Source organism: Frieseomelitta varia, unplaced genomic scaffold (assembly GCF_011392965.1).
Source record: "Frieseomelitta varia isolate USP_RPSP 00005682 unplaced genomic scaffold, Fvar_1.2 scaffold_3, whole genome shotgun sequence".
NCBI lineage: Eukaryota > Metazoa > Arthropoda > Insecta > Hymenoptera > Apidae > Frieseomelitta > Frieseomelitta varia.
In genome coordinates this window covers 87,657-101,132 of record NW_025110034.1, presented here as the reverse complement: position 1 = coordinate 101,132, position 13,476 = coordinate 87,657, and the positions used below count along the sequence as shown (strand labels likewise).

The following is a 13,476-nucleotide window of genomic DNA, read 5'->3' as shown; positions in this document are numbered from 1 at the left end:
CACACACACACATATATATATATATATATATATATATATATATATATATATATATATATATATATATATATATATACATATATAAATCAATTAATCAAATCAATACATATGCACTAATATCCCATTCAAAGTGTATAATTGGCAATTAAAATATGTTACATGCAAATCTGATATGTTTATATAATTTTATACACATTATGACATAAAGGTGGTTTCTAAAAGAAACCAGATAAAAATAGGTATATTGTATCTGTCGGACAGATAGGAAAAAAACTTTGATCTTGAGTGACACTCTCAAAATTCAATCTATTTGGTTATCTAAGACGCAAGTACGTATCTGACGGTTACGTATTTTACTTTCTCGTTGACAAATATACAGTTGATAGACCGACCGAAAAATCGTAATCCGTTCAGGCACTATTATATAACTGATGTCAATAGGTAAAGGTGGTATTTCGACAATTTTCGGTCGGTAGATTCGACCCTCGAACGGCGTTAGGTTCCTTATGCTCTTGCTCAATATGTATGCCACAGATGAGTTAACAACTAAGCCGAACAATATATTGTTAATTTGTCAATTTACCTTCGTTCGTGATATACTAATTCTTGTTATTACACGAGGCACAAACCGCGAACAGTTGGACAGCATCGCGGGAGATCCTCGAACGGGAGATTATAACTTAGGCGTTCGCTCTTGACTCTCCTGATGGTGAGGAAGCAATACGGTTATAGCTAGTGGTGGTGGAGGGGATGAATTTGTTACAACGAACGGGTGTGTTCTGAAATTCGTTGCCAATTGTGCATTCCAAAAAAAAAAAAAAAAAAATGTAGAAGCTGATTAGACGAATCACCGGGTGTATGCTGGCGAGTGTATGCTGCAATTGTTATGAAATACAGATAATTAAAATCGAAAACGTTGAAAAAAAATAACAACGCTGTGACGGCGGTGTTTTTCCACTAATGATTAACCGACAAGTGTTCTCAATCACTCTTTCTTGTATAAACCTTTTGAGCAAATATTTTTATCTCGTGAGAGATAAAGAAAGAAAAAAGAAAATAATCTACTGAAAAAAAGAAACCATTAAATAATATACATTGAAAGAATGAGATCAGCTGAATCTGTCTTTAACATAAGACAACGGCACAAGTACTGTTATTAGTCGAGAATGAACTAGAAAACTATTTGCAATCAAGTCTTGTAAATTGCGATACGAGAAATGAAATTATGGGTAAAATAGGAAACTAAGAAACTTAGGGTAAAATAAGGATAATAAAACTTGCATTGTTTATTATTCATTCAAAAAAATGAAAGACATATATTACAACGTTACAAATCATATACATATATATAATATTGTAATATTATAATAATATAGTAATTGTTCCGTGCAAGTTCTTAAATTCTTTCAATTTTAATAAAAAAGACGTGATGCGACAGCGACGGTCGGTAATATTTCGAAGATGTATTTAATTTGCATTGCAAGCAAGATTTAGATCGTATTGATTGAACATCGTTAATTTTTGATTTAAGAAACGGATGCGACTCTAGGCTTGCAGTTTGCAAGACCAACAGGACAGAGTTGGCGTCGTTACGCGGAGGCTGAACGAGAGCGATCTAAGATGCTAGCCAGTTCGTGACTGAATTTAGGTTTTTAAACATGAGGAGTGAAGATGTAATTAAATGAAACGAGATGCAGCGCTGTCGTTGCGTATTTAAATACAACTGCTAGAAATGCATGACACGCGACAATTGAAACGTCGGGCCAACGTACGAAGAAGTTAAAGTTCTCTGGATGTAGTTTTGCTCGAAACGTGATCGTCTGACAGCGAGGTATACGCGTTGTTTATCGAGCCTGGCGAAATTCAGCTGTGCAACATGGCGATTATTATTTGAATAATAAGTGCACGTCGTTTTGTTGTTGTTTCGCTAACGTTGCATGAGACTCGTGCATAATAACCTAAGGATACAATCCGTACGCACCAATCGTAATATGTACGTTACACATCACACATATGTATATCATAATCGCAGAGATTTAATATCAATCGAGAAGGCTCGAGGAGCGAGGAGATACGTCCTTTTGCACGTTTCCTGCGCAACTTTGAATTGTTTACAGCTGGTTGCAGCCCTCGAGAGATTCGTGTCAATAAATTCGAGGAAGCATTAGAGGCGTTTTGTTTTACCAGATAAGGGGAACGCAATTGCACAAACTATGCAGCATGTGAACATTAGCGTAATAACTGTAGAGCATTTTAGGAGTCGCATGGCTATCAACAGGACCCCAGGCTTAAACATACTGTGATAATCAAAGTGTCACAATTAGCAGTGTAATGAGCAGCAGTGGATACCGTGGGAGAAGCTTTGGACCACGGGGAGCTCGTACAAACGGTCCAGCCAATGGCTTTAACGGTCCCAGATTTCCACATCCTACTTTCAATCATCCACGACCATCGCATAGATTATCTGGCCCAAACTTTGCACCATGGCAACAGAACAAAAATTTTCATCCACAGTACAGAGGCAACTTGCAGTATCATCCGAATAGCCGGGGTAGAGCGGCAGGTGGTCGTGGGATAGTAAGATTTTCTGGTTCTGGCAGACCACCGTTAGCTCAGTTTCGTATGGGTTTTATAAGAACTCCTGTGCATACAGCCTCGTTACCTCACAAAGAACAGGTTGAAGATGAGTCTGTATTGACACCGCAGACTCCTTTGCTTGGATCTGAAGAGGAACGTCAGCAGAAGATTGCAGAAACAGCTGACAAGTTAAAAAAGAAATTGTCCTCTATAACGGAAGAAGAGCTTACGAATTTCTGGGAAGATGATTTGTCTGTTTTACCAAATAATGAAGAAGAGGATATACCAAACAGAGGTATCCCTGAGCTTAGACACGATCCGCCTGAACTTGATCTAACATTTACTGACTTTAAGGATATAGGTAGAATCGACTGCAATAATTTAAAATGTGGAAACTTAGATAGTAAACTTAGTGATGAGATTTCAATTAGTTTTGAGAGGAAGCCTGAGGACAACGTTGCAAGTACAAATAATGAAGTTATTATTATAGATGAAAGTAGAGAAGAACCCATAATTATACTAGATTCGTGTGAGAAAGATGACCTCAATCAGTCAAATGTATTGGTGGAAGATGATAAATGTCAGGAACAGATGCATCATGAATTACCTGTTTTTGAATGCAACGTAGACAATTTACAATTGCAAAGTAGCGATATTACAGGAAATTTGACATCTTCAAACTTCAATCTTGATGATGCTGATGAAAAATTATCTACTTTAAATGTAGATGAGAATATAACAAATTTGTCACCAACAGAATCAGTGGATAATTCATTACTGGAGAAGATTTTGGATGTAAATGACATAAAAACAGCTTCTACATCAGTAACTACAAATAATCAAGATGAGTTAAAGATAGATTTTCCACAAGATCAAAACACTGTGCAAGCAGATGTACAGGATCAAAATAGTGATATCACGCAAGACATTGATGTAAATGTACAACACAATGATCATACAGATGAAAAATTGCTTAAAGATGATCAGATTCAAAATAGTCCAGAAACAAATGTTTCCCAAGAGGTAATTGATCAAAATGTGAAAAATGTATCTGAAGAAATTCACTTGAACATTGTTTGTGATCCCGCATCTTCAACGCATTTAAATTACAATGAAGCGAATAAGTTAAACGACGATAAGAAATTAAACAATCCACTTGCTTTTCAATCAAAGGTCTTCAACGTATCTCCTAGATTTACTTCGAGAACAGAGGGACCTAGATGTCATTGGACTTTCCAACAGAATGTAACAAATTCATTCTTCAGAGGACCACAGAGATTGTCTTTTCAACATGGTAGCCGGATCTCTCCGCCAAAACACGTTACATCATTTAAGCCAACTGATTTAGTATCAGTTGGATTTCATCCACGAACGCTGCCACCATTTATACGTAATATATCTGTTTCAAGCCATGACGCTCAGCACAATTCAATAGTACCATTTTCTTCTAACGATCTGCCTCCTGCCTTTGATCCAAGCGAACCTCCGCCAAACATAAAATCAAAATCAGGTACCGACTCGTCGAATAAGCAAGAAAGTCTACAATCTATGTCTCGGGAAAAGATTTCTCAAAACATTTCAAAAGTTATAGAGCCATCATCTGCCTTTGATCCCAGGGGACCACCGACTATTAAGATTCCATATGTCTCGGTGACAATTGATAAACAAATACCTGGATTTAATCCGCAACAGCCACCTCCGAAAATTCATAAAAGGGAGAAAACCCTCCAACCTCCACCAATTTTTGATCCAAGGCTCTTCCCTCAAGAGCGTTCCAGCTTGGTTGTTCCTTTAGATGCATCCAGGTTAAACGTAGTGCCATTGAATTTAATGGAAACGTCGTCAGTACCAGATTTCAATATCGGTCCAGTTACGCCAAATTTTCCACGACTATCGTCCATAAACATACCGTCGCATCGACCTTTCGTGTCCAACGTGCAAATGAACTTTCCATCTGTCATGTCGCAAGCAAGTGGTGGACAAGGAATGACGAGGGAGTTTTCATTACCACCTATGACAATCACTGAAGTCCCTCCACCGCCACCGAAAGAACCTTCTTCTTCGATGAAAGGAAACTCCAATCTTAATCAAGGTATAAATATGGACGACGGTTTGGAAGATATGCAAGAAGCAATGGAATTTGCAAAGCAGATAATGAACTTGACGGAAGAAGTAAAGAACAGAGATAGGCCAGTTCCTGAGTCAGCATTGACACCGGCAGAAATTCCAGTGCCAATTGAAATTGCAGATGCTTCTCTGTCTGTAGAGGAAAGAAACGCGAGTAGTGCAAAGAAGCAGAAGAGGAAAGAAAGTAGAAGTAAAAAAAATAGGCAAAATGTTGCAGCTTGCGGGCCAGAGTTGTCTGGATCGGAGAAACAAGAGGCTATCGAAACAACAGACAAAGGGCAAACAGTAGTAGAAAATCAGAGCAAAAGTACAGAGGACGTGTTATTGTCAAGCGATCAAATCAGGCCGAAAGTGGTGTTCAACTTGAATTCCAAGACCAAGAAAATACACAAAGCAGAGGAGTGGCACAGGGCCCCTCTAAATGTCTCGGAAAACAGAGAGATCTCTCAACAAGGCACGGTGCAAAATTTAAGCAAAGACAAATCCAACTCCAAGAAGCATCATCCCGCTGAAAGCAGAAACACAAACGCGAATCAAAGCAGAAATCAGCAGCAGAAGGAGGTGAAAGTGAAAAAGAACAGTGACTTGCAAGTGGCAGGCATCTCCACGCAGGAAAAGTCGAACAACGCTCAAAAGTCTCACTGTCACAAGAGTCACAGGGATTCGGAGAAGTTGCAGGAGAACGCGACAACGTTGCCTGGCAACGTGGCGGGCGCGCGAAAGAGTCAAAAGCCGAGAGAAGACTCTAGAAAGGAGAGCGCCCTCACCACGGAGTCGTTGTGGAAGAGCCGTGTGATCAGCCGTTTCCTGAAAATGAGCAAGAACGACATCTGCAACATGGTGAACAACTCGAGCCTCCGCAAGTTCGACATCGCGATGAGGCATCTGGTGAAGGAGAGGAAGTCGTCGCTCTCCCTGGAGCTGCGGAACGTCGAGGACGAGAAAATGAAGGAGTACGACAGGATCGAATTTATGAATCAGCTGAACGCGATGCTGGACCCGAGCGCCGTTGTCGGTATCACGGACCTGCCGACGGAGTTCATCCACCATCTGAGCGAGGTTCTGCAACTCGACATACCGTTCGACGCGCCGGAGTTGCTCCAAAACTCGAGCGTCACGAGTGAGAGAGAAAATTCCAGCTCGGACAGTCCGAGAGTACCGTCGTTCGCCAAATGTCCGGAAACTGAGGAACACAATTTGCAACAAGACAAACTCTCGCGTGCTAAAGAGGACTCTGATCATCATCATCATCATCATCATCATCATCATCATCATCATCATCATCACGCGTCAAACGATGCAAACTCTCTGGTCGGTGAGACAGAGAGCGCTCACAAGAAGCAACAACAGCAGCCGTTGTTCAACGAGGCTGACTTGGACGACATACTGTCTCAAGTCGCGGAGAGAACGAGGACCTTGTCGACTACCAGCCTGTCCGCGGAGCCAGTCGCGGGGACGACCGTCGAGACGCTTCCGTCGACTCGAACAGTCGACTCGAACGCGGAAGCTCCCTCGGAGCGGATTGCAGCCAACAGACCGGTGGCTGATCTGGACGATATTTTTTCAGCGGGGATCGTTCGAGCCAAGCAGCTCGGCAACAATAACAACGCGAGCGTGGATCGCACGAGGGCGCGGAAGTCCAGCTCCGCGGACCGCAACAGCTCGCTGAGGTACGAGAGATGGAACAGAAAGGCGCGGCAGGATCCGGACACTTTCAGGAATCTGACGAAGGAGGAGTGGGAGGCGAAGTACGGTCACCGCGGCGACGTGCGAGCGGCTGGCCTCCCGCCTCGGAGGAACGCCTCGAGCAGCAGCGCGGAGAATTTGAGCAAACGTGCTCAAAGACACCGAAGACACTGCTTCTCGGACTCACCCGCCAGACGTTCGAGCATGAGTCCTCTGAACCGCGAGGTTATTCCTAACGCGGCGGACAGGTGCGTTGGCGAGGCTACCTCTAACGAGACGAAGGAGGTGGAGAAGTCCGAGAGTAGCAGTTCGAGCAGTTTCAGCGACAGCGAGAGCGATAGAGACGGCGAGGAGACGATGGCACCCAACGTGACGAAGTTGCTGAAGGTGATCAAGGAGAAGGAGAAGATCGCGAAGAAGAGGTCGCTGAACGAGACGATCAGGGACGAGGTGGCCGCTGAGATCGAGAAGGAGTGGAAGGAGAAGAGCAGGCACAAGGAGAGGAGATCCCGCAAGCGCGAGAGAAGGAAAAGGGACAGGCGAGAGAAACGGAGGAGGGAGAGGAGGAGGAAGAGGTGGCGAGATTCTCACTCGGGCACTCGATCAAGGTCGAGGTCCGACACGGGCCAAGTGGAGGAGTTTCGGCTGCTGAGAGAAGACGAGATCAAGAAAGAAGCGAGGGAGGCGAGCACGTTCGAGGGGAGCTCCTCGTCGACTAGCGAGATAGCTTCGAACAACAATGCCCCGATCGACAACAACAAGGCATCCGACTCGCGAAACGAATCTCAAGGCTTGCGAGCAGAGAAGCATCAACAAGTCTCTGCCCTTGTTTGCAACGAGCAAACCAGGAGCAAACCATCAACCGTTGTTTCCCCGACGCAGCCGAAAACCAAGGCGCAGCTGAAACAGATGCCGGAGTCCAATCGGATTACGGAAGAAGTAACTGAAACCGCGATGAACACAGAGAGGACGAGAAATCCTTCGGAAGTAAACAGCGAGGCAAACGAAACAGCGAGGTGCTGTAGCGAACAGATAGACAAGGACGTTCAAACTTTGCGCCAAGCTGCTCCGTCGTCCGTTAAGGAGTCGTCATTGTTTCTTCAGTCAATTAGTAACAATATGACACGTGCAGTGATACACACGACCGACACAACGTTGAATACCAACGTTTCTGATGGCAATGCGAGTAAACACGATCAGAGGGCGTGCACGGGGACGACTGTCACGCAGAACAAGGGCGGTGGCAACGGTCACAGGAAGATAGACATAAAAGCGTACAAAGAGCGGGCGCTGCAGAGACGTTTGAAGGAGTTGAACGCGACGAGTTTTGCCCCCCCGAGATCCAGTCACGCTACGAGCAAGCTCAATGTTGAATCTGGCTCGTCGGAGCCAGCCAGAGAGACGAACACTGGAGGAACGAGCAAAGACGACGCGAGCCAAGTACAAACGGGGAAGGATCAGCGATTGATTGACAAGGCGAGATCTGCTACAATTGCGGAGCAGTCCGACAAGGGGGCGAGAGAGACGAGAAACTGCTCGCAGGATCGTCAGAGCACGGACGTTGTTGCGCAAAAGACCAAAGAACAGCTGTCGGTTCCTGCTCGATCCGCGAACACCGGATCAAACGCTGTCGTGAACGATCCGATGAGATCGAAACTGAAGGAACGCGGCGACAGCAGGCTTGCGTCGCGACGAACTGAATTCGACGAACCGAATCCAGACAGAAGGAAGGCACCGATGGGCCTGAATTCGAGGAGAAGACCGAGGAGACCGATCACCTCGGCCATTGACTCGTCCAAGTTCAAGAACATCCGATCCGAGGGGAACAAGGAGTTGAAGTTGATAAAGGAGAAGGCGAGGAGCTCGAGCGAGAAGAGTAGGAGGCGCTCGAGGTTCTCGAGTAAACTGGAAAACTCGATAGTGGAGAGTTCGTACAAGAAAGCGGCGGAAAAGAACGGTGAGAAGAAACTGCCGTTGATCGGATGCTCGCGGAAGCACGCCAGTCGAGGCGAGTTCGAGAAGGTAAGCGACCGCGATTCGTCGAAACTATTCCAGGGCCCCGAAACGTGTTCCGTGAACGCGAGAGCGACGACAATTGACAGAAACGCATCGACTTCGCAGAAACGAATCGACGATCGTTCCTTAGTCAGAGGGAACAGCCACGTGGCGTTCGTTGGCAGCAACAGGGACAAAAACGTCGCGGTTTCGACACGAGTTTATAACGAAACGATCGTTCCAAATCGGCAGGTCGTAAATCAGAAAGAAAAAGCGGAGGAGGACGATGGAGGCTTCGCGAGCTCGGCGAAGAGAAAGGAAAGAAACGTTATGTCGGTCGAATCTATGCCCGTTGAAAGCTCGAACAAGCAGAGAGACGCGTGTAACGACGCGTCATCGACGGACTCGACGCCCCTTGGCCACGACGAATCGATTCCCGCTGAAAAATGCATGAGAGGCGCAGCACCTCCTGCCGCTGACCGTGTCGCCAGGGAATCTCATCATTTGTTGAGCGAGCGGATCGATGTCGATATCGAGAAACACGGCCATAGGATTAACGTGAGGAATTTCAAGAACGACGAGGCCACCTCTGGCCAAACTGACCCTGTTCCGGAGACGAACGTGGTTGATGGGACGAGCGTGGTTGAAAATACTGCCGACAGCGAAAGAACAGCGAGAGAACAGCGAGATGGATCGGGCAACAGTACGAGATCGGACGATTCTGACGAGGTGAGGGACAAGGCAAGATCTCCTAGTCCGTGTAGCCCGTTCAAGGGTTTTCTCGTCGACACTGTCGACAATGACAGCTACCAGCTATCACGATTATGTCGTGCAAGGGCAGAGAACGAGGGTGTCAAGAAGAATTCGACGAAAGAGCAGGGAGATCTCAGCCAACGATTGCAGACCAATCAGCCGTTTAACGATGAATCTGTTGTAGAGTCGGGGAATGGCGGTGACGAGAAGGTAGCAGGAAATGGCGAGGCGTTGTCCATCTCCAGCTTGGAGGAAACAACAGTGAACGACGAAGATACAAATGTGAAAGATGACGGTAAGGCCGAGAGCGAAGAAGCGACGAGGGAAGACGATCAAGGTTACGATTTCCCTTCCGGTCAGAAGAAATTCCTAACGGTCGCTGAGATCACCGACGATCACGAAACGTTCAACGATAGCGAGCCGTTCATCGTTCTGGACGAGTACATAGACGACACCGATGGACGATCGACCGAGAAGTTCAACTCCCTCCCTGACTTGGACATTTTCACGATCAAGCCATTGCTCGGAGAGAAAGAGGGTTCGCCAAATTTCGACGAACACGAGTGGTCGAGATCCCTCGGCAAGGGCCAAGATGCAACAACGCCCGCGTGCGAGAGCGAAAGAGCCACGCTGCCTCGTAGAGAAGACGAAAGAATTTTAGAACTGTTCACGGACAAAGGTACTGCAAATACCACGAGCGTGTTTTCTTCAATTTCAGCGTCGAACGTGGAATTCAATTTTGAGACCGCTGTTCCGGAGTGCCCAGCAGAGTGTTCGCAAAATGTTGTCGACACGACGAAGGATATTTCTCAAAAAGGTGACACAATGGAGAATGGAACGTCAGTCAGGGAAAGAAAGACTGGGGGAGAGAAAGAGGACGTGTCGAGGGACGATTCGCCAGTGACGTCCCTTCGGGGCGAGAGCCCGCAAAAGTTGGAGAGAAATGAGAATCTTCGCGACGCTGCACCAAAGACGCAACAGGTAAAAGAAGCAAGCGCAGACGTCGCGTCAGCTACATCCGAGGAGGTAAGGACGCTCGTGAAAGAGTTAACGATCAACTCGGCCAAGTCAGGTGGAAGGGACAAAAGCAGAGTCTTAAACAACGTGAGGAATAAGCCGAGAATGAAGCGCAAAAAGGAGAAGCGGATTTCGGAGAAGATGAAGCATCCGACGACGAAAGAAGCGGTGATGGCCAGGATGATCGAGATCGACGTGGAGATCCACAAACTAATGACAGAGAAGATGACCCTCTATCAGATGTTGACGAGCGACAGTAGCAACGCGGAGGATAAGGAGAAGCTCGAATCGCCTGTGATTCGGCCTCAAACTCCGTCCTTGATGTCGCAGTTACTTCAAAACATTGACACTGCTCCTGCGACGAAGGCAGCAGCACACGAGAAAGACAGTCCGGTGAATCCTAATAAATCCAAGACATTGGGCAAGCACAATAATCATCATCAGGCAGAGAGGAAGGAAAGTAGTTGCGTCTCCGTTTACGATTCTGAAAACGAGGAGGTTGACGGCAAGTCGTCGAGGAAAAGAAAGAGACAGAAGCCTGAAAGATCGGCCAAAAGGCTCGACGCTGACGGGAAGAAACAGATTGACGATAACGTGATCAAAGTGACGTGTAAGAGAGACAACAACGCGAGGCGAGCACCACCGGTTGAACAGGGTCCGCTTTTCTCAGATCAGACTTCAACGAGCGAGGCGACGAAACTTCAAGAGGACGTTGGGAATGATTCGAGTAAATCTCAAGTGGAAAGTGAAAAGCTGGAGATCGTGGCGGATTTCAATGGTGAAAATTGTGCAGAAATGGCGACGAGAAGCAGCGAGGAGAAGAACGAAACGCCGAGCAGGGAGAGCAACGACGCGGAGAAGCTGTCGGGGAGCAAAACGCCGGAGAGGTCGATATACTCAGACGACAGTACCTGGGACTCTTTCCTCCAAAATTCAGGCGCTGACGATCAAAAGAAACCGAGCACGGGCCTTGCCCTTCTGGAGGAAACGTACAGGAAAGAAATGGCAAAAGCGCGACGGATGAGAGAGAGAATGCGAAAGAGGAAGAAGAAATTGAGAAACATGCTGCGGACGCCGGTGAACGCATTGACCTCCGACGAGGAGGAATTACCACTTGCCACGCTGTACGCGAAGAAGCTGCATCGGAAGAGAAGACTGTTGGACTCGTTCGAGCAACGAGCGAAACAACAATCGAGCGACTGTACGAGCACTGTGCAAAACAGTGACCCGCAGTTGTGGAAGAACGTGGTTGAGGTGATAAACGCGGTGGCGGAGAACAGAACGGACGATCTTTACGTGGAAGAGCCATCCGCAGAGAAAATATCAACCGATACTGGAACGAGTGACACCATTGTATTAAATTCAGGAGAGAACGTTGAATTGAAAAACGACGAGGAGAAACAAACGGATACCTCCACGTTAAACGCTGTCGAAGGAGCATCGACAGAGCTGGTGAAAATTTCTGAAAATGATTCTAAAACGGATGATCCGCGAACAATATTGCCTAACGAATCGCAGCAACTTTCAAACAGTGAGCATTCCCAACAAGATTTGGAGACCGGTGCGAAAGATTTGCCTGAAACATCTACAGACCAAGTAGGTTTGGTAGAATTCTCTGTACAACAAACTGTAGCGAGTGACAGCGTTGAAAATATCAACGACCGAACGACAGAAGATTTAGATTCGTATAACACGGAGTTGAATTCGAATAACATTCCCGACGATCGGTGTGTGTCGAACGTGCCTGAACGCCCCGAGAAACTCGAAGAGAAAATTGACGTGGAAACTAAAAAGTCTAATTTAAAAGACGAGAGTAGTATCGTGGCGCAGGGTCCTGTCGACAGGCAGTTCGTAACGAAACCGAAAGAGACAAAAAGATGTTCCGGCATCCCACTTGAATCCGACAGTGACAGAAACGTCGCTGTTGCGGATGAAATTACATCCAAGAACAAACCCGACGGCTCTGAATTGGAAAATGCAAGCGAGAGCAACGTGCAAGATCCCCCCTTATCTCTCTATGGTAAAGACAGTGCTATTGGAGAATCGAATTGTGCACCTCAGGACAGACAACACTTTATAAGCCACAGAGAGCACAGAGAGCACAGAGAGCCGCGTAAAAGGAAAGACACTGAGCGATTCGACAAAACGTCGAGCGAGGAAAACAATAACCAAAGTTCATCTCGTATCGAGAGCACGGAAGTGTCAAAAGAGGACGATGTATTTCTCGATAAGAAGTTGTTGAAACGTAAGAGGGCAAGCAGCAAAATTCCCGTACGGCGAAGCTCGAGATACACCGAAGATACACCAACGAAACGCATAAAAGTGGAAGCTGACATCGCGGTTCCAATTGGAAAGCAAGATGAGAAGAATATCAGAACGCAGTTCCCGTGCGCGTCGTCTACGTCGTCGTCGTCGTGCGAGGAACTCGAGAGCATACTAGTGAATCCTAAAAAGTGTCGCGGCGTTCAGAAACCGGCAGCGAACAGAAAGAGATGCACGCCGACGCTCTCGGAAATTGAGGCTGCGCCGCACGAGCTGAGCAGTGAATCGTTTAAAGGGATTAAAAGACGCAGGAAACACACGATGTTCGAAATGTTGAATTGCGTGGTGCGGCTGGTAGATTGCAGAGAGACGATTTTGTGCCCGAACGTCAGCTCGACTGTATTGCAAAAGTATAGTATAGCCAGAGTTAACACGCACTATACCAAGTCCCCTCAAATGGATGCTCTCGTAAGTTCCACGCAGCCGACGTTAACCAAAGATTCGCCGACTGTGTGCGCGAAACAAACAGCCCATGAACCTTCGCAGAATCAGGCTTCGAAATCGATGAAAAAGATTGACGACGCAGCACGATGTGCCACTGATCAAACAAGTTCCACTAATAAAGTCAAGAGAGTGACGAAACCCGCGAAAGTGGATTTGCCCGTGAACGATACGAAGGAATACGAGAGTCCTAATATCGTCGAAGTTATGCCGATTTTAGTAAATGAACTCGTTACTATGGATATTGCGCAGAATTGTGAGAATTCGGACGTCGAAATTGTGGAAGAGAGAGCGGGAGTTACTGAAAGTGAACAGCACAGCAATTCTGAATCACTAACGACTGTAATAGCAGATGCGAGGGAGGACAAAGAACAAGCGAGGACGCAGTACACGGTTCATAAAGGTCCTATTTTAGATATTAAGGTAAACAGGGTATTGAAAAAAAGAAATTAAAAAAGAAATAATGAAATGGAAATATTTTTCTTTACGTATTTTTCATGCGATATTTTTGTTCTCTTATTGTAACACGGTTCTTTTCTTCTTTTTTTTTTTTTTTTT

The 13,476-nt window shown here is 46.1% G+C and overlaps 2 protein-coding genes across 6 annotated transcripts in view; one reads left to right on the top strand and one right to left on the bottom strand.

The window, feature by feature from the left end:
• Window positions 1-740, bottom strand: part of LOC122529644 (dihydrolipoyllysine-residue succinyltransferase component of 2-oxoglutarate dehydrogenase complex, mitochondrial) — a 4,111-nt gene extending 3,371 nt beyond the window's left edge. For both annotated transcript variants that reach the window (XM_043655954.1, XM_043655955.1), the window contains exon 1: window positions 584-740. In XM_043655954.1, coding sequence (XP_043511889.1) covers window positions 584-649 — 66 coding nt within the window. In that variant the 5' untranslated portion in view covers window positions 650-740. The remainder of the gene's footprint in view (window positions 1-583) is intronic.
• Window positions 741-1,589: 849 nt separating this feature from the next.
• LOC122529631 (microtubule-associated protein futsch-like) overlaps window positions 1,590-13,476 on the top strand; it is a 15,090-nt gene continuing 3,203 nt past the window's right edge. For 2 of the 4 annotated variants that reach the window (XM_043655926.1, XM_043655928.1), the window contains exon 1: window positions 1,590-13,341. In XM_043655926.1, coding sequence (XP_043511861.1) covers window positions 2,332-13,341 — 11,010 coding nt within the window. In that variant the 5' untranslated portion in view covers window positions 1,590-2,331. The remainder of the gene's footprint in view (window positions 13,342-13,476) is intronic. The other 2 variants (XM_043655927.1, XM_043655929.1) reach the window with 2 other exon arrangements.